Source organism: Carcharhinus amblyrhynchos, chromosome 25, assembly GCF_965287045.1.
Source record: "Carcharhinus amblyrhynchos chromosome 25, sCarAmb.v2.hapA, whole genome shotgun sequence".
NCBI lineage: Eukaryota > Metazoa > Chordata > Chondrichthyes > Carcharhiniformes > Carcharhinidae > Carcharhinus > Carcharhinus amblyrhynchos.
In genome coordinates, this window is record NC_137348.1 from 897664 (window position 1) to 917584 (window position 19921).

Below are 19921 nucleotides of genomic sequence, written 5' to 3' on the forward strand. Positions count from 1 at the left end.
AGTAATAGTGAAGAAACAATGATATATTTCTAAGTCAGGACGGGAAGTGACTTGGAGGGGAGCATCCAGGTGGTGATGTTCCCAGGTATCAGTTGCCCCTGTCTTCAGCATGGTAGAGATTGTGGCTTTGGAGGATGTTGTTGAAGGAGTTGCTGCAGTCCATCTCGTAGATGATACACACAGCTGCTCCTGAGCGGCAGTGCTGGAGGGAGTGAATGTTTAAGGTGGCATATGGGGAGCCAGAGGGCTACTTTCTCCAGGATTGTGTCAAGCTTCTCGAGCGCTGAGAGAGCTGCACTCATCCAAGCGAGTGGAGACAATTCCATTCAACTCCTGCCTTGAGCCTTATTCAGGTTTCACAGCCACTGGGGAGTTGGAGGACCTGTCCCATGCACACTGACTCTCACTGGGGCACGGGTCCCACACACACTGACTCTCACTGGGGTACGGGTCCCACACACACTGACTCTCACTGGGGCACGGGTCCCACACACACTGACTCTCACTGGGGTACGGGTCCCACACACACTGACTCTCACTGGGGCACGGGTCCCACACACACTGACTCTCACTGGGGCACGGGTCCCACACACACTGACTCTCACTGGGGCACGGGTCCCACGCACACTGACTCTCACTGGGGTACGGGTCCCACACACACTGACTCTCACTGGGGCACGGGTCCCACACACACTGACTCTCACTGGGGTACGGGTCCCACACACACTGACTCTCACTGGGGTACGGGTCCCACACACACTGACTCTCACTGGGGCACGGGTCCCACACACACTGACTCTCACTGGGGTACGGGTCCCACACACACTGACTCTCACTGGGGCACGGGTCCCACGCACACTGACCCTCACTGGGGTACGGGTCCCACACACACTGACTCTCACTGGGGTACGGGTCCCACACACACTGACTCTCACTGGGGTACGGGTCCCACACACACTGACTCTCACTGAGGTACGGGTCCCACACACACACTGACTCTCACTGGGGCACGGGTCCCACACACACTGACTCTCACTGGGGTACGGGTCCCACACACACTGACTCTCACTGGGGTACGGGTCCCACGCACACTGACTCTCACTGGGGCACGGGTCCCACGCACACTGACTCTCACTGGGGTACGGGTCCCAAACACACACTGACTCTCACTGGGGCACGGGTCCCACGCACACTGACTCTCACTGGGGCACGGGTCCCACACACACTGACTCTCACTGGGGTACGGGTCACACGCACACTGACTCTCACTGGGGCACGGGTCCCATGCACACTGACTCTCACTGGGGCACAGGTCCCACGCACACTGACTCTCACTGGGGCACAGGTCCCACGCACACTGACTCTCACTGGGGCATGGGTCCTACTAACACTCAGGGATCAGTGCTGGCTCACTGTTATTTGTCATTTATATTAATGATTTGGATGAGAATATAGAGGGCATGGTTAGTAAATGTGCAGATGACACCAAGATTGGTGGCATAGTGGACAGTGAAGAAAGTTATCTCCAATTGCAACAGAATCTTGAGCAATTGGGCCAGTGAGCTGACGAATGGCAGATGGAATTTAATTTAGACAAATGCAAGGTGATGCATTTTGGTAGATTGAACCAGTGCAGGACTTACTCAGTTAATGGTAGGGCATTGGGGAGAGTTACAGAACAAAGAGATCTAGGAGTACAGGTTCATAGCTCCTTGAAAGTGGAGTCACAGGTGGACAGAGTGGTGAAGAAGGCATTCGGCATGCTTGGTTTCATCGGTCAGAACATTGAATACAGGAGTTGGAATGTCTTATTGAAGTTGTACAAGACATTGGTAAGGCCACACTTGGAATACTGTGTGCAATTCTGGTCACCATATTATAGAAAGGATATTATTAAACTAGAAAGAGTGCAGAAAAGATTTACTAGGATGCTGCCAGGACTTGATGAAATGAGTTATAAGGAGAGGCTGAAATAGACTGGGACTTTTTTCTCTGGAGTGTAGGAGGCTGACGTGTGACCTTATGAGTCTATAAAATAACGAGGGATATAGACAAGGTAGATAGTCAATATCTTTTCCCAAATGTAGGGGAGTCTAAAACTAGAGGGCACAGGTTTAAGGTGAGAGGGAAGAAATACAAAAGGGTTCAGAGGGGCAATTTTTTCACACAGAGGGTGGTGAGTGTCTGGAACAAGCTGCCAGAGGTAGTAGTAGAGGCGGGTACAATTTTATCTTTTAAAAAGCATTTAGATAGTTACATGGGTACAATGGGTATAGAGGGATATGGGACAAATGTGGGCAATTGGGATTAGCTCAGGGGTTTAAAAAAAAAGGGCAGCATGGAGAAGTTGGGCCAAAGGGCTCGTTTCCATGCTGTAAATCTCTATGACTCTATGATGACACTGATCTCACTGGGGTACGAGTCCCTCACACACTGATCTCACTGGGCTATGGGTGCAACAAGCACTGTTTCTCAGTTGTGTTCCCAACAGTAACCCCATCTCCAATCTCACACAGAGGGTAAAAGCCAGAAAGTTTGTGCCTCCAATGTGCTGCACTCATTAGTATGTTTTGCATATCTGGAGTGTATCAACATATTAGAGCCTTTACACCAGTGTAATACAGCATCCCACCCAGTCTTACACACTCAACCCTCATACCCTGAGGCGTTCCTACTTCAACTGATAGGAACAGAGGAAAATAGGACTGCTTAGCTAATAATGGGGATAGAGTTAATGTGGAGACTCACTCTGCCAGCTCCTCCAGACTGCGATAAACATCATCATCCACTGCTGTCTCCTCTGAAGGAAAGGGCCTGGGAAAGACAAAGAACAACATGGTTAAACACCAAACAACCTGCCCTCACATTCTCACTGCTCCCAGATTGGTTCTATCTTGGGCATTAGGTTTGGGACCTGTTCCTTATATTGTTGACACACTCTGGTATCTGCAAAACACTTGCTTGTTAGCACTACATTGTGTAGAGGGAGGCAATCAGGTTTGATTCTCAGTTTGGGTCACTGCCTGTGTGGAGTCTGCACGTTCTCCCCATGTCCGCGTGAGTTTCCTCCGGCTGCTCCGGTTTCCTCCCACACTCCAAAAGATGTTCTGGTTAGGTGCATTGGTCATGCTGAATTCTCCCTCAGTGTACCCGAACAGGTGCCAGAGTGTGGCAACTAGGGGATTTTCACAGTAACTTCATTGCAGTGTTTATGTAAACCTACTGGTGACTAATAAATAAACTATAAAAACTTTGAACCATGCTCCTAAGTGTGATTCCAACCTCATTCTTTCTTTCTCTCACACAAGGTAATATTACAAATTACTGACATAGAGTCATAGATGTTTACAGCATGGTGACAGGCCCTTCAGCCCAACTTATCTATGCTTTTTTTTTAAACCACTAAGCTAATCCCAATTGCCCGCATTTGGCTCATATCCCTCTATACCCATTGTACCCATGTAATTACTTAAATGCTTTTTATAAGACAAATTGTACTGCCTCTACTACTACCTCTGGCAGCTTGTCCCAGACACTCACCACCCTCTGTGTGAAAGAATTACCCTTCTGGACCCTTTTGTATCTCTCCCCTCACACCTTAAACCTAAGTGACATCCATCAGTCTTGTGTTAGACCATCCTCGTCTCACTCCTTCATGAGCGTGATTTGGGGAGAGAGGGGTCGGAACCATGTCTTACCTGTCACCTCTCCCGACACCTTAATTATTAGTGTCAATGGCATCATTATTATCTACGTCATTCATTAACCTATCACACTAGTTAACCGCTTGTACTACACCTCCTCCAAAAAATACTCTCCTACTTTTTAACATAATGTCTTTATCTACATTACATTTCTGTAACTTCCCAAGTCACAGCTCTCGCAAGGTTGAGTTGTCCACAACTGATATCTTGGAGACATGAGAGCTTCCTTTAGCATCTGGTGCAGAATGCAGATAAAAACTTCACCAGCATTGCTGCAAGGCAACGGGTAACTTTCAGGATGAGCAAATTGCAAGAATGAGAAAATCCCTTCCAAGAAAGACAAATCCGAGGGAGAAGATTGAAGACAATGAACCCTTGGACACTCAGGGACCAGAAGAGAGCAACTCAGGTCCCTCTGAGGAATTTGTTTCTCTCTCAAAGGTCTCTGGGTAGAAGCTTCCAAAGAGGAAAGATCTTCAACTCCAGGGAAGACTGCCACTGCCCCCCGCCATCCCCCGCCCCCATCTCCCACCCCCAGGACCTCCGCCACCCCGCCCTTCACTGCCACGCACATGATTGAAAAGGCATTGGAGATCTGAGATTTCGAGAAACTTGGACAATGAAGGAAAAAGTAACCAATATCTGAGAAGACTGTCAGAAAAGGAAGATGTGATTTGTCAATGATATTTTGGGAGGACTGTCTACTTTCTGGAGGCAGTGATACACAGAGAGCCACATTCCACTCTGTCTGAGGTCACCCCACTCTGGGCAGTGGGAAGACGTGCTGAGCATAAGGAGACAAGACAGCCTCACCTTCTGCAATGAGATAGATTTCCTGTAAGCGAAGGAGACCAGATTGCTGGACAGAATTCTGCAGCTTCAGACTGAGTCGCAGCCTCCGTGCTGACCTGCAGCCTGGAGGGAAGACAACTTTGTGCTGGAACTGAAATGTAGATGCTAATTGACCTTCCCCATGGCAAGGTGCCAGCTTTTCAGCAGTGTGATCCTACAAAGGGCAGCAGTGGTTAGCACAGTGCCAGGGAGCCAAGTTCAATTCTGTCCTCGCTGACTGTCTGTGTGGAGTTTCCTCGTGTTAGCGTGGGTTTCGTCCAGATGCTCCGGTTTCATCCCACACTCCAAAGACGTGCAGGTTAGGTGGATTGGTCATGCTAAATTGCCCCTCAGTGTTCCAAGCTGTGCAGATTAGGAGGATTAGTGGGGTAAATCTACGCTCCAGAGAGAAAAGTCCCAGCCTATCCAGCCTCTCCTTCTAGCTCAATCCACCAAGTCCTGGGAGCATCCTAGTAAATCTTTTCTGAACTCTTTCTAGTTTAATAATATCCTTTCTATAATAGGGTGACCAGAATTGCACACAGTATTCCAAGTGCAGAAAATGCAGATGCATGGGATTGAGGGTGATTTAGCAGTTTGGATCAGGAATTGGCTAGCTGATAGAAGACTGAGGGTGGTGGTTGATAGGAAATATTCAACCTGGAGTTCAGTTACAAGTGGTGTACCTCAAGGATCTGTTTTGGGGCCACTGCTGTTTGTCATTTTTATAAATGACCTAGATGAGGGTGTAGAAGGATGGGTTAGTAAATTTGCTGACGACACCAAAGTTGGAGGAGTTGTAGACAGTGAGGATGGATGTTACAGTTTGCAGAGGGACATGGATAAGCTGCAGAGCTGGGCTGAGAGGTGACAAATGGAGTTTAATGTGGAAAAGTGAGAGGTGATTCACTTTGGTAAGAGTAACAGGAGTACAGAATATAGGGCTAATGGAAGGACTCTTGGTAGTGCTGACGAGCAGAGAGATCTCGGGGTACATGTGCATAGCTCCCTGAAAGTTGGCACCCAGGTTGATAAGATTGTTAAGAAGGCGTACGGTGTGTTCGCTTTTATTGGTAGAGGGATTGAAATTCGGAGCCGTGAGGTCATGTTACAACTGTGCAAAACTCTGGTACGGCCGCACTTGGAGTATTGTGTACAGTTCTGGTCGCCGCATTATAAGAAAGATGTGGAGGCATTGGAAAGGGTGCAGAGGAGGTTTACCAGGATGTTGCCTGGTATGGTGGGAAGGTCTTATGAGGAAAGGCTGAGGGACTTGAGGTTGTTTTCGTTAGAGAGAAGGTGGTTAAGAGGTGACCTAATTGAGGCGTACAAGATGATCAGAGGGTTAGATAGGGTGGACAGTGAGAGCCTTTTTCCTCGGACGGTGATGGCTAACACAAGGGGGCATAGCTTTGAGAGGTGGTTATTATAGGACGGATGTCAGAGGTAGGTTCTTTACTCAAAGGGTAGTAAGGTCGTGGAATGCCCTGCCTGCAGCAGTTGTGGACTCGCCAACTTTAAGGGCATTCAAATGGTCAGTGGATAGGCATATGGATAACATTGGAATAGTTTAGGTTAGAGGGTCATTAGATTGGTTCCACTGGTCGGCACAACATCAAGGGCCGAAGGGCCTGCACTGCGCTGTAATGTTCTAACTATGGCCTTACCAATGTCTTGTACAACTTCAACAAGATGTCCCAACTCCTGTATTCAATGTTCTGACGGATGAAACCAAGCACGCCGAATGCCTTCTTCACCACTCTGTCCACCTGTGACTTCACTTTCAAGGAGCTATGAACGTGTACCCCTAGATCTCTTTGTTCTGTAACTCTCTCCAATGCCCCACCATTAACTGAGTAAGTCCTGCCCTGGTTGAATCTACCAAAATGCATCACCTTGCATTTATCTAAATTAAACTCCATCTGCCACTCGTCAGCCCACTGGCCCAATTGATCAAGATCCCATTGCAATTGGAGATAACTTTCTTCACTGACAAGTAAGCCATCAATCTTGGTGTCATCTGCAAACTTACTAACCATGCCTCCTATATTCTCATATAAATGACAAATAACATGGACCCAGCACTGATCCCTGAGGCACACCACTGGTCACAGGCCTCCAGTTTGAAAAACAACTCTCTACAACAATTCTGTCAAGAAGCCAATTTTGTATCCATTTAGATACCCTCACCCTGGATCCTGTGTGGCTTAATCTCATGCAACAACCTACCATGTGGTACCTTGTCAAAGGCCTTGCTAAAGTCCATGTAGACAACATCAACTGCACTGCCCTCATCTACCTTCTTGGTTACCCCTTCAAAAAGCTCAATTAAATTTGTGAGACATGATTTTCCACTCACAAAGCCATGCTGACTGTCCCTAATCAGTGCTTGCATCTCTAAATGCCTGTAGATCCAGTCTCTCAAAATACCTTCCAACAATTTACCCACCAAAGACATGAGGCTCACTGCTGCAGCCCTTTTTAAACAAAGGCACACCATTTGCCACTCTCTAATCTTCAGACATCTCACCTGTAACGATCGATGATTCAAATATCTCGGCTAAGGGACCCACAATTTCCTCCCTAGCCTCCCACAATGCCCTGGGATACACTTAGAACGTAGAACATTACAGAGCAGTACAGGCCCTTCGGCCCTCGATGTTGCGCCGACCTGTGAAACCAATCTAAAGCCTATCTAACCTTCACTATTCCAATCTCCATCCATATGTTTATCCAATGACCATTTAAATGCCCTTAATGTTGGCGAATCCACTACTGTTACAGGCAGGGCATTTCACGCCCTTACTACTCTGAGTAAAGAACCTACCTCTGACATCTGTCCAATATCTATCACCCCTTAATTTAAAACTATGTCCTCTCATGTTAGCCATCTCCATCCGAGGAAAAAGGCTCTCACCGTCCACCCTATCTTATCCTCTGATCATCTTATATGCCTCTATTAAGTCACCTCTTAACCTTCTTCTCTCTAACGAAAACAGCTTCAAGTCCCTCAGTCTTTCCTCAAAAGATTTTTCACCATACCAGGCAACATCCTGGTAAACCTCCTCTGCACTCTTTCCAATGCTTCCACATCTTTCTTATAATGCATACACAATACTCCAAGTGCGGCCGCACCAGAGTTTTATACAGCTGCAACATGACCTCAGGGTTCCTAAACTCAATCCCTCTACCAATAAAAGCTAACACGCCGTACGTCTTCTTAACAACCCTATCAACCTGGATGCCAACTTTCAGCGATCTATGCACATGGACACAGATCTCTCTGCTCATCCACACTACCAAGTATCTTACCATTAGCCCAGTACTCTGTATTCCTGTTACTCCTTCCAAAGTGAATCACCTCACACTTTTCCGCATTAAACTCCATTTACCACCTCTCAGCCCAGCCCTGCAGCTTATCTCTGTCCCTCTGTAACCTGCAATATCCTTCCTCACTGTCCACAACTCCACTGACTTTAGTGTCATACGCAAATTTACTAACCCATTCTTCTACGCCCTCATCCAGGTCATTTATAAAAATGACAAACAGCAGTGGCCCCAAAATGGATCCTTGCGGTACACCACTAGTAACTGAACTCCAGGATGAACATTTCCCATCAACCACCACCCTCTGTCTTCTTACAACTCGCCAATTTCTGATCCAAACCGCTAAATTACCCTCAATCCCATGCCTCCATATCTTCTGCAATAGCTTACCATGGGGAACCTTATCAAACGCTTTACTGAAATCCATGTACACCACATCAATTGCTTTACCTTCATCTACCCCTTTGATCACCTTCTCAAAGAACTCAGTAAGGTTTGTGAGGCATGACCTATACTTCACAAAACCGTGCTCACTATCCCTAATCAAATTATTCCTTTCTAGATGATTATAAATCCTATCATTTATAATCCTTTCCAAAACTTTGCCCACAACAGAAGGAAGGCTCACTGGTCTATAATTACCAGGGTTGTCTCTACTCCACTTCTTGAACAGGGGGACAACATTTGCTATCCTCCAGTCTTCTGGCACTATTTCTGTAGACAATGATGACCTAAAGATCAAAGCCAAAGGCTCTGCAATCTCCTCTCCAGCCTCCCAGAGAATCCTAGGATAAATCCCATCCAGCCCAGGGGACTTATCTATTTTCATACTTTCCAGAATTGCTAACACCTCCTCCTTATGAACCTCAATCCCGTCTAGTCTAATAGCCTGTATCTCAGTATTCTCCTTGACAACATTGTCTTTTTCCTGTTTGAATACTGACGAAAAATGTTCATTTAGTGCCTCTCCTATCTCTTCGGACTCCATGGACAACTTTTCACTACTGTCCTTGACTGGCCCTAATCTTACCCTAGTCATTCTTTTATTCTTGACATACCGATAGAAAGCTTTAGGGTTTTCCTTGACCCTGCCTGCCAAAGACTTCTCATGTCCACTCCTGGCTTTTCTTAGCTCTCTCTTTAGGTCCTTCCTGGCTAGCTTGTAACTCTCAAGCACCCTAACTGAGCCTTCACGTCTCATCTTGACATAAGTCTCCTTATTCCTCTTCACAAGTGATTCAACTTCTTTAGTAAACCACGGTTCCCTCGCTTAGCCACTTCCTCCCTGCCTGACAGGTACACACTGATCAACGACATGCAATAGGTGTTCCTTGAACAAGCTCCACATTTCAATTGTGCCCATCCCCTGCAGTTTCCTTCCACATCCTATGCATCCTAAACCTGATGATGACTCGTCTATTGAGGTGGTATGAGCTGAGGTTAGAAACAGGAAAGGAGGGGTCACTCTATTGGGAGTTTTCTATAGGCCTCCAGGGCTGTACTGTGCTGTACTGTTCTATGTTCTATGAATTGGGGCTGGTCCCCCTCCCTCTTAAGAATCCTGAAAATACAATCCGAGACATCATGGACCCCGGCACCTGGGAGGCAACACAACAACCGTGAATCTCTCTCATTCCCACAGAATCTCCCATCCGTCCCCCTAATCTCATCAGGTCCCAGGGATTTATCTATCTTGATGCGCTTTAAGACTTCCAGTGCTCCTTCTCTGTAACATGTACACTTCTCAAGACATCACTATTTATTTCCTCAAGTTCCCTAACTTCCATGCTTTTCTCAACAGCAAATACTGATGAGAAATATTTATTTAGGATCTCACCCATCTCTTGTGTATATACATATATAATAATATAGATGACCTTGTTGATCCTTAAGAGGCCCTACTCTCTCCCTTGTTACTCTTTTGCCCTTCATGTATTTGTAGAAGTTCTCTGGATTCTCCTTTGCCTTATCTGCCAAAACAATTTTGTGTCCCCTTTTTGCCCACCTGATTTCTCTCAACTCTACTCCTACACCCTCTATACTCTTCAAGGGATTCACTTGACCCCAGCTGCCTATGCATGTCATGTGCCTCTTTCTTCTTCTTGACCAGGGCCTCAATATCCCAAGTCATCCAGGGTTTCCTACTTCTGCCAGCCTTGCCTTCAATTTAATAGGAATGTGTTTACCTTGAACCCTGGTTAACACACTCTTGAAAGCTTCCACTTACCAGATGTCCCTTTGTCTTCCCATAGACTCCCCCAATTAACTTTTAAAAGTTCCTGCCTGATGCCATCAAAATTGGCCTTGCCCCAGTTTAGAATTTTAACTTTTGGGCCAAACCTATCATTTTCCGTGGCTATCTTAAAACCAATAGAATTATGGTTACTCATCCCAAAGTGATCCCTCACTAACACTTCTCTCACCTGGCCTTCCTTATTTCCCAAAAGGAGGTCAAGTTTTGCCCACTCTCTAGTCAGGCCATCCTCATACTGAATGAGAAATTCCTTCTGAATACACTCAATAAATTTCTCTCCATCCAACTCTCTAATACTATCACTGTCCCACCCAATTTTGGGAAAGTTAAAATCCCAACTATTATCACTCTATTTTTCTTGGATCTATCTGTAATCTCCTTACATATTTGCTCCTCAATTTCCCACTGACTATTTGGGGCCTATAATACAATCCTATCAAAGTGATTTCCCCCTTCTTATTTCTCAGTTCTACCCATACAGACTCAGTGAGTGAACCCTCAGATATATCCCCTCTCAGTATGGCCGTGATGCCTTCTGTTATCAAAAGTGCAACTCCCCCTCCTCTCTTACCTCCTGTTCTATATTTCCTATAGCATCTGTACCCTGGAACATTGAGCTGCTGGTCCCTCCCTTAGCCATGTTTCAGTAATTGCCATAATATCCCAGTCCCATGTCCCCATCAATGCCCTGAGTTCATCTGCTTTGCCCGTCAGGCCTCTTGCATTGAAATAAATGCAGTTTAATCTGGGCTTCCCTTGCTCTCTGCCCTGCTTTTGCCTGATCTGTCTGGTACTAGGATTACTGACACTGCCTTTACTATGTCATGTGTTCTCTTTAACTTCTCAGCTGTCCTCAAACTTCTCTTCTGTCTCCCTACTGCTTTGGATCCCACGCCCCCGCCAAACTAGTTTAAACCCTCCCAAGTGATTGTAGCAAATCTCCCTGCCAGGATGTTAGACCCCCCTCCGCTTCAGATGTAACCCATCCCTCTTGAACAGATCAGAAAAGATCCCAGTGATCAAAAAATCTAAATCCCTGCCCCCTGGACCAGCTCTCAAGCCACACATTCATCTGCCTAATCCTCCTATTCCTACTCTCACTAGCATGTGGTAGTGGTAGTAGTCCAGAAATTACTACCTTCGCGGTCCTGCACTTTAGCCTTCTGCCTAATGCTCTATATTCACGTTTCAGGACCTCATCCATTTTCCTCGGAGTATGCCAACTCTGCCATTCAATAAAGGTGTGCGCTATTTGTGAGAAGGACAGAATCAACTGTTTGCTGCTCATTGTAGCTAACAGGAGCATAATCCTGTCTTTGATCAGAAGGTCAGTGTCACCTGGACCTTGGAGTCGAAGGGATGAAGGGTCACTGGCTGAAGCTGGTCAGTCATTTGCTGAAACGTTAACAGCTGTTCCAATTTTAAAAGTAATATCGAAGCCCTGAACTTGGACAGTAACTGACCAGTAATCTGGATTAAGATTATCTACTTCCCCAAGCAGCTTTGCTCGAGTGAAGTGGGAGACAGCCCGAGTGAGGCAGCTAGAGTGGAATTGAAAGTCGGTAATTTGGAGCAGCGTGGGAGGAGCTGCTTTTTCCCTTTTTGTTTTGTTGTCTTTCTTCATGCTTTGTAACTGTTAATCTGCAGGGAGAGATGCAGAGAGCATCTGGGAAGGTAGGTGATATAAAGAACTACCCTGGGTACCTCAGGATCCATGACACTTCCAGCACTTTGGATGATATAGCTGCAGGAAGTTTCAGCTCCTCACAGACTGCATGGATGGGTTGCAGCAGTAGTTGGATGCAATTTGGAGCATGGAGGTGGCAGAAAGCATCATAGACAGGAGTTTTAGTGGCGGTAACACCCAAGGTGCAGGCAGATAGATGGGTGACCACGAGAAGGGGCAGGCAGCCAGTGTAGGAATCCCCTCTGGTGGTCCAAGTCTCCAACAATTATACAGTTTTGGATACTGTTGGGGGGAGTTGGCCTATCAGGGGATAACAGCAGCAGCAGCAGCCAGACCAGTGGCATCACAGCTGGCTCTGTTGTTAACTGGGGGATTTTGGCAGAACCAACGGGATGAACGAGTACACTATCAAGGGCAGGAGTCTTAGTAGTGTTGAAGAGCAGAAGGATCTTGGGGTCCGGGTCCACAGGACTCTTAAATCGGCCTCGCAGGTGGAAGAGGTGGTCAAGAAGGCGTATGGTGTACTGGCCTTCATTAATCGAGGGATTGAGTTTAGGAGTCGGGAGGTAATGCTGCAACTTTATAAGACCCTTGTCAGGCCTCATTTGGAGTACTGTGCGCAGTTCTGGTCACCTCACTATAGGAAAGACGTAGAAGCTATTGAAAGGGTACAGAGGAGATTTACAAGGATGTTCCCTGGACTGGGAGGCATGCCTTATGAAGTTAGGTTGAGGGAGCTGGGTCTCTTTTCCCTGGAGAGACGAAGGTTGAGAGGCGAACTGATAGAAGTTTATAAAATGTTGAGAGGAATAGATAGGGTGGATTCTCAGAGGCTATTTCCCCGGGTTGAAATGGTCGCTACGAGAGGACACAGATTTAAGGTGCGGGGAGGCAAGTACAGAAGTGATGTTAGGGGTAAGTTTTTCACTCAGAGGGTGGTGAGTGAATGGAATCGGCTGCCGTCAGTGGTGGTGGAGGCGAACTCGCTGGGGTCTTTTAAAAGACTTCTGGATGAGTATATGGGGTTTTATGGGATTGGGGGTTATAGATAGGTCTATAGATTGGTAGGTGTTGATGTGATCGGCACAACTCGTGGGCCGAAGGGCCTGTTTGTGCTGTAGTGTTCTATGTTCTATGTTCTATAAAGCACTAGATCAATAGTAATAGGGGATTCTATTGTTAGGGGTACAGATAGGTACTTCTGTGGACGTGAAACAGACTCCAGGATGGTATGTTGCCTCTCTGGTGCCAGGAACCAGGATGCCTTTGAACAGGCAAAAAGCATTCTGAAGGGGGTTGGGTCATGGTACATATTGGTACCAACAATATAGGTAGGAAGAGTGATGAGGTCCTGCAGCAGCAGTTTAGGGAGTTAGATAGAAAGTTAAAAAGCAGAACCTCTAGGGTTGTAACCTCAGGATTACTCCCTGTGCCAGTGAGGCTCAGAATAGGAAGACAGTGCAGCTCAACACGTGACTAAACAACTGGAGTAGGAGGGAGGGTTTCAGATATCTGGACTATTGGAATCTCTTCCGGAGCAGGTGGGACCTGTACATGAAGGAGGAGTTGCATCTAAACTGGAAGGGCTTAAATATTCCGGCAGGGAAGTTTGCTATTGTCACGTGGGAGGATTTAAACTAGTTTGGCGGGGGGGTGGGAACCAAAGCAAAGGTGAATTAACTGAAGAGGAACCAGAGAGTAGGGCCAGTTAGACTCAAAAGAAGAGTAGGCAGGGTGTGTTTGCTAATCATAGAGGGTCTGAGGACTGAAGTGCAATTGTTTCAATGCAAGAGGTTAACAGGTAAGGCAGATGAACATAAGAACATAAGAAATAGGAGCAGGAGTAGGCCACCTAGCCCTTCGAGCCTGCCCCGCCATTCAATAAGATCATGGCTGATCTGAAATGGATCAGTTCCACTTTCCCGCTTTCTCCCCATAACCCTTAATTCCCTTGCCTACCAAAAACCTATCTACCCGTGACTTAAATATATTTAGAGAGGCAGCCTCCACCACTTCAACAGGCAGAGAATTCCAGAGATTCACCACCCTTTGAGTGAAGAAGTTCCTCCTCAACTCCATTCTAAACCGCCCCCCCCTTATCATGAGGCTGTGTCCTCTAGTCCTGCTATCCTTTCTAAGCGGGAAGAATCTCTCTACCTCTACCCTATCCATCCTCTTCATTACCTTATATGTCTCTATAAGATCCCCCCTCATCCTTCTAAACTCCAACGAGTACAGACCCAGTCTATTTAGTCTCTCTTCATAGGCTAACCCCCTCATCTCTGGTATCAGTCTAGTGAACCTCCTCTGCACTCCCTCCGAGGCCAATATATCCTTGCGCAAGTGCGGCGACCAAAACTGCACACAGTACTCCAGCTGCGGCCTCACCAGTACCCTGTACAGTTGCAGCAAGACATTATATTCTATCCTCCTCGCTATAAAGGCCGACATTCCATTCGCCTTCTTGATCACCTGCTGCACCTGCAGACTGGGTTTTTGTGACTCGTGCACAAGGACCCCCAGGTCCCTCTGCACCGTAGCATGCTGCAGCTTTTTGCCCTTTAAATAGTAATCCCTCCTACTATTATTTCTGCCAAAGTGGATAACCTCACACTTACTAACATTATACTCCATCTGCCAGGTCCTCGCCCACTTGCTCAGCCTATCCAGATCCCTCTTTAGACTTTCCACACCCTCCACGCAATTTGCTTTTCCACTCCTCTTCGTGTCATCAGCAAATTTCGTTACCCTACACTCAGCCCCCTCCTCCAGATCATCTATATAAATGGTAAATAGTTGAGGCCCCAGCACCGATCCCTGCGGCACTCCACCAGTCACCAACTGCCAACCAGAATAGCACCCACTGATACCAACTCTCTTGGAACTTAGAGCTTGGGTTAGTACTAGGAACTATGATGTTGTTGCCATTATAGAGACTTGGTTAAGGGAAGGACAGGATTGATAGCTTAACATTCCAAGATACAGATGTTTTAGGCAGGATAGAGTGGGGGATGTAAAAGGGGTGGGGAGTTGCACTGCTGGTTAAGGAGAATATCACAGCTGTACTCCAGGAGGACACCTCAGAGGGTTCATTCAGCGAGGCAATAATGGGTAGCGCTCAGAAATAGGAAAGGTGTTTGGGCTTTACTATAAGCCTCCCAACTGTCAGAGGGAGATAGAGGAACAGATATGTAGGCAGATTTTGACTAGATATAAAAGTAACAGGGTTGTTTGATGGGATATTTTAACTTCCCCTATATTGACTGGGACTCATTTAGTGCTAGGGGTGTAGATGGGGCAGAGTTTGGAAGGAGCATCCAGGGAGGGCTTCTTGAAACAGTATGTAGATAGTCCAACGAGGGAAGAGGACACACTGGACCTGGTACTGGGGAATGAACCTGGCCAGGCGGTCGATGTTTCAGTAGGGGAGCACTTCAGGTACAGTGACCACAATTTTTTTTTAATATTCATTTGTGGGACATGGGCATCACTGTCTGGCTAGCACTTACTGCCCATCCTAGTTGCCCGAAGGCAGCTGAGAGTCAAGCACATTGCTGTGGCTCTGGAGTCACATGTAGGCCAGACTAGGTAAGAACAGCAGATTTACTTTCCTAAAGGACATTAGTGAACCAGATGGGTTTTTCTGACAATCGACAATGGTTTCATGGTTATCAGCAGATCATTAATTCCAGATTTTTTAAATTGAATTCAAATTCCACCATCTACTGTAGTGGGATTTGAACCCAGATCCCCAGAACATTAGCTGAGTTTCTGGATTACTGGTCTAGCCATAATACCACAAGGCCATCGTCTCCCACAGCTCAGTGAGCTTTAAGATACTGATGGATAAAGTTAAGTGTAGTCCTCAAGTGAAGGTGCTAAATTAGGGGGAGGCTAATTACCACAATATTAGGTAGAAAGATTGGGGGCAGATGTTTTGAGGGCAAATCAACATCTGGCATGTGGGGGGCTTTCAAGTGTAAGTTAATAGGAACTCAGGACCAGCACCAGCACATTCCTGTGAGAATGAAGGATAAGTATGGCAAGTTTCCGGAATCTTGGATAACGAGAGATATTGTGAGCCTAGTCAAAGAGAAAAAAGGAAGCATTTGTCAAGGCTAGGAGGCTGGGAACACACAAAGCAAGTGTGGAAATCTTTAGTAAAAAGGTTTATACAATCTGAAGAGAAACCAGTGTATACCGAAGCAAGTGTGCAATACAAGGAAAGTAGAAAGAAACATAAGCAAGGAGTTGGGAGGACTAAAAGGGGTCACAAAAAGTGATTGCCTTGCAAGATTAAAGAAAATTCCAAGGCTTTTTACACGTATATAAAGAGCAAGAGGGCATTCAGTTTAAAAATTGGCAAGTCATGTTGCAGCTTTATAGAACCTCAGTTAGGCCGTACTTGGAATATAGTGTTCAATTCTGGTCGCCACATTACCAGAAGGATATAGAGGCCTTGGAGAGGGTACAGAAAAGATTTACCAGGATGTTGCCTGGTATGGAGGGCATTAGCTATGAGGAGAAGTTGGAGAAACTTGGTTTGTTCTCACTGGAGTGACGGAGGTTGAGAGACGACCTGATAGAAGTCTACAAGATTATAAGGGGCATGAACAGAGCGGATAGTCAGAAGCTTTTTCCAGGGCGGAAGCGTCAATTGCTAGGGGGCACAGGTTTAAGGTGCAAGGGGCAAGGTTTAAAGGAGATGTACAAGGCAAGTTTTTTTTAACACAGAGGGTGGTGGGTGCTTGGAACTCACTGCCAGGGGAGGGAGTGGAGGCAGATACAGTAGTGACTTTTAAGGGGTGTCTTGACAAATACATGAATAGAATAGAAATAAACGGATATGGTCCCTGGAAGGGTAGGGGGTTTTAGTTTAGTCGGGCAGCATGGTCGGTGCAGGCTTGGAGGGCCGAAGGGCCTGTTCCTGTGCTGTAATTTTCTTTGTTCCTCTGACAGTGCGGCACTCCCTCAGCACTGACCCTCTGACAGTGCGGCACTCCCTCAGCACTGACCCTCTGACAGTGCGGCACTCCCTCAGCACTGACCCTCTGACAGTGCAGCACTCCCTCAGCACTGACCCTCTGACAGTGCGGCACTCCCTCAGCACTGACCCTCTGACAGTGCGGCACTCCCTCAGCACTGACCCTCTGACAGTGTGGCACTCCCTCAGCACTGACCCTCTGACGGTGCGGCACTCCCTCAGCACTGACCCTCTGACAGTGCGGCGCTCCCTCAGCACTGACCCTCTTGCAGTCTAAGTGCTGCATTGCAGTTAATGCCATAGACAAGTATTCATTCCCCTTCCTTCTTGATATTTTCAGTAAATAAGCACATTTTATTGCCACATCATATGCTTCCCCCGAACTTTTCAGGCTGTGTGAAATCTGCTGTATTTCACAATGTGTAACTGATAAAATGCCCCATGACGGTGCTGACAGTATAGACTTGTTGCAAGCAGCTTTTGTCAATGACATCTATATGGACTGATCTTTCGTGGCAGGTGGAAATCGCTGGTGAAGGAATTCAGTCTCACAAGGCATTAACTTTAAATAGTGCCAGACAGCTGTGTGGAAGGGGAATCAGTGGTTTAACTCTGGGCCTCTGTCAGTCAGTGTTTAGGCGGTTCCGTATTCTGTCACCTGCATCACTCTATCCTTAAACACACATGAGCTGATCAGGGAGTCAGTTTGGATTTGTTCAAGATGTGCCCAGTGTGAGTTAATTGAATATTTTGAATGAGTCACTAACAAAAAGTCTGTGGCTGGGTTTGATTTCAGAAGACTTTCGATACAGTTCCACACAAGAAGTGTTTGGTAAAACTGAGGATGCAGGAAGTTGGGTTGGCAAGTGAGGGACTGAAATCAGGGATAATGGCAATCTTTTCTGATCGGCAGAAGTGATCAGTGTGAGGTTAGTGTCCCTTTAAAAAAGCTTTTTTTTAAAAGCATGCTCACAGCCTCAGGTGATGTGAATTGGTGGGGGGAGAGAAAAATAACTGTGGCAGTCAGGTGACAAGGGTTGTTTTTAGTTTGGTTTTGGCTGCAGTGCCAGAGGCAGTCTTAGAAACAAGCTGGAAAAGAAGACTCTTTCTCTCTGTTCTGCTTTTGAAAATTTTACCATTTCGCTGAATGCACAACTTAATGCCATGCTGCAGTGAACAATCTACATTTTGGTGTTTTTGGGAGAGCTGAAGATTGCAAACTGCTCTGAGTTTTCAAGGTCATTTGAAATCAGCATTCAACCCATGGAACTGGTTTCTAGTATCATGAGATCTTTAGCCTATGCAGCGATAAATCTGTTTAAAGAGTTTTGTTTCTTGAATTTTGGTTTTAATTGGAACACATTGGAGATATTCATGAAGAGTTAAACATTATAGCAGTTGTTTCATTTCTTGTTTGTAATTGATAAAAGTTTTTGCTAATTTTCTTACTATACCTATTAACTGTGTTCTTAGATAAACTTTGTTTGATAAAAGTTCCCTAGTGGCTCATTTGAATCATACCTGAAGTCAAACATCTCATGCTTATCCTCGCAAACTTCAAGATGTAAAACTTGTGATTTAGGCAGGCTTCATAAACACTTCTGACCTGAACCTTAACACTACTGTTTTCCCCAGGAATGATATTTTCATTACATTTATCAGAGACTTAGATGAAGGAGCAGAGAGTCCTCTCTCTAGGTTCGAGAGCACTTTAGGATGGACAGGAATACCAGAGATGGAGGTAGAAAGTTGTAAAGGACCATTGACAGATTTGGTGAGTGGGAGAAATTGTGACAGCTGCAGTTCAGCTTGGGGATGAGGCAGGTTCCAGATAATCAGAGTATTTTTCAATTCAGGGAAATGAAGGAACTGGGGAAAACAGGGATAAAGGATCAAGTTACAGAATAAGCTGAAGTCAGTGGACAGGCACAGGAAAGGTCAATGCATTGTTCATCTTTATCAAAGTTTGGAATACAAAGGTTAGAAATGATGCTGCAGATGTGTAACCTCTGCATGGACCACATCTGGATTATCGGCTAAAACAAAATCCTGCAGAAACTAGAAACTTGAAATAAAAATTAAAAATGTTAGGAAAAGTCTGGCAGCATCTGTGAAGAGAGAGAGCTCATGTCCTGTTCAGGAAGGGTCTGGTGGTCCTGGTTAGATACAGACACACACCATAAACACAGTATCAGGCTGCATTTACATAGTGCCTTCATTGAGATCTCCAGGTGTTTACAGTCGTACTCACTCACATGTTGCTGTCCCCACACCAAGAGACAGAGATATACACACATGCACTGCCTCACACATGAAGGTTAAACCCATAATCCTCACACAGGCAGAAGGACCCCATAAATAGACAATTATTAAATGCATGCACCAAATTTAATGCATTGCCATGGTTACCTGATGCCTTTGCTCTGGACAGCAGCATGATGGGAGATTCTGGAGATGGCAGAGATAACCTACAACAAAGACACAGAGGAGTTAAATTAACAACAAAGTCCAGAATCCAAGATACCTTCCCTGACAGCAGGTGAGACCCACAACTTCAAGGGAATGCTAGGGCTGATGCGGGCCCCTTGCCCTGACCGAATGCCTGACCTCCAGCTGCAGCTTTACTTCCTGACAACATACAGTGTGTCAGACCTGATCACTTGGTGGGGGGGTTGTGTGTGTGTGGGTGTGTGTGTGTGTGTGTGTGTGTGTGTCAATAAGGGTCTCCCAGTCAGTACCAAGAACCCAACTGACTGCCTGGAGGGGTTGCCCGCTCTGACTGGCCTTGGAGATTTCATTACGTGAACACTCACATCCAACCAGCTCCCACTGGCCTTTCACCATTGGCTGCCAGTCACCCACTCTTACAAAGCTCCTGCTACCATAACAACGCAAAACTGAGCTGGCTGCTCGTGAACTGATTGGACAGTTTTGGACATTCAACCACTTTCCCAGCTGTTATATTCACAACAAACAACTAAAAGCCTGAACACAACCCCACAGCCTGTCCCTCTGTCCAACTGTAGCTACTTCTCTTTCTATCTTTCTCACTGTATTCATCCCGCTCTTTTTCTGTCTACATCTGTCTGGCACACTCAGGCCACCTCTCTCTGTGACTATCTGTGTCTCAGTGA

General features: G+C 46.2%; 1 protein-coding gene across 3 annotated transcripts in view; it reads right to left on the reverse strand.

Annotated features, from left to right (window-relative positions):
- The window catches only part of vav2 (vav 2 guanine nucleotide exchange factor), a 213023-nt gene that overhangs the window by 88984 nt on the left and 104118 nt on the right, over positions 1 to 19921 (reverse strand). For all 3 annotated transcript variants that reach the window (XM_080212281.1, XM_080212280.1, XM_080212279.1), the window contains exons 3-4: positions 19197 to 19255; positions 2749 to 2814 (exon numbers count right to left, since the gene is read on the reverse strand). In XM_080212281.1, the coding sequence (XP_080068407.1) occupies positions 2749 to 2814; positions 19197 to 19255 (125 nt within the window). The remainder of the gene's footprint in view (positions 1 to 2748; positions 2815 to 19196; positions 19256 to 19921) is intronic.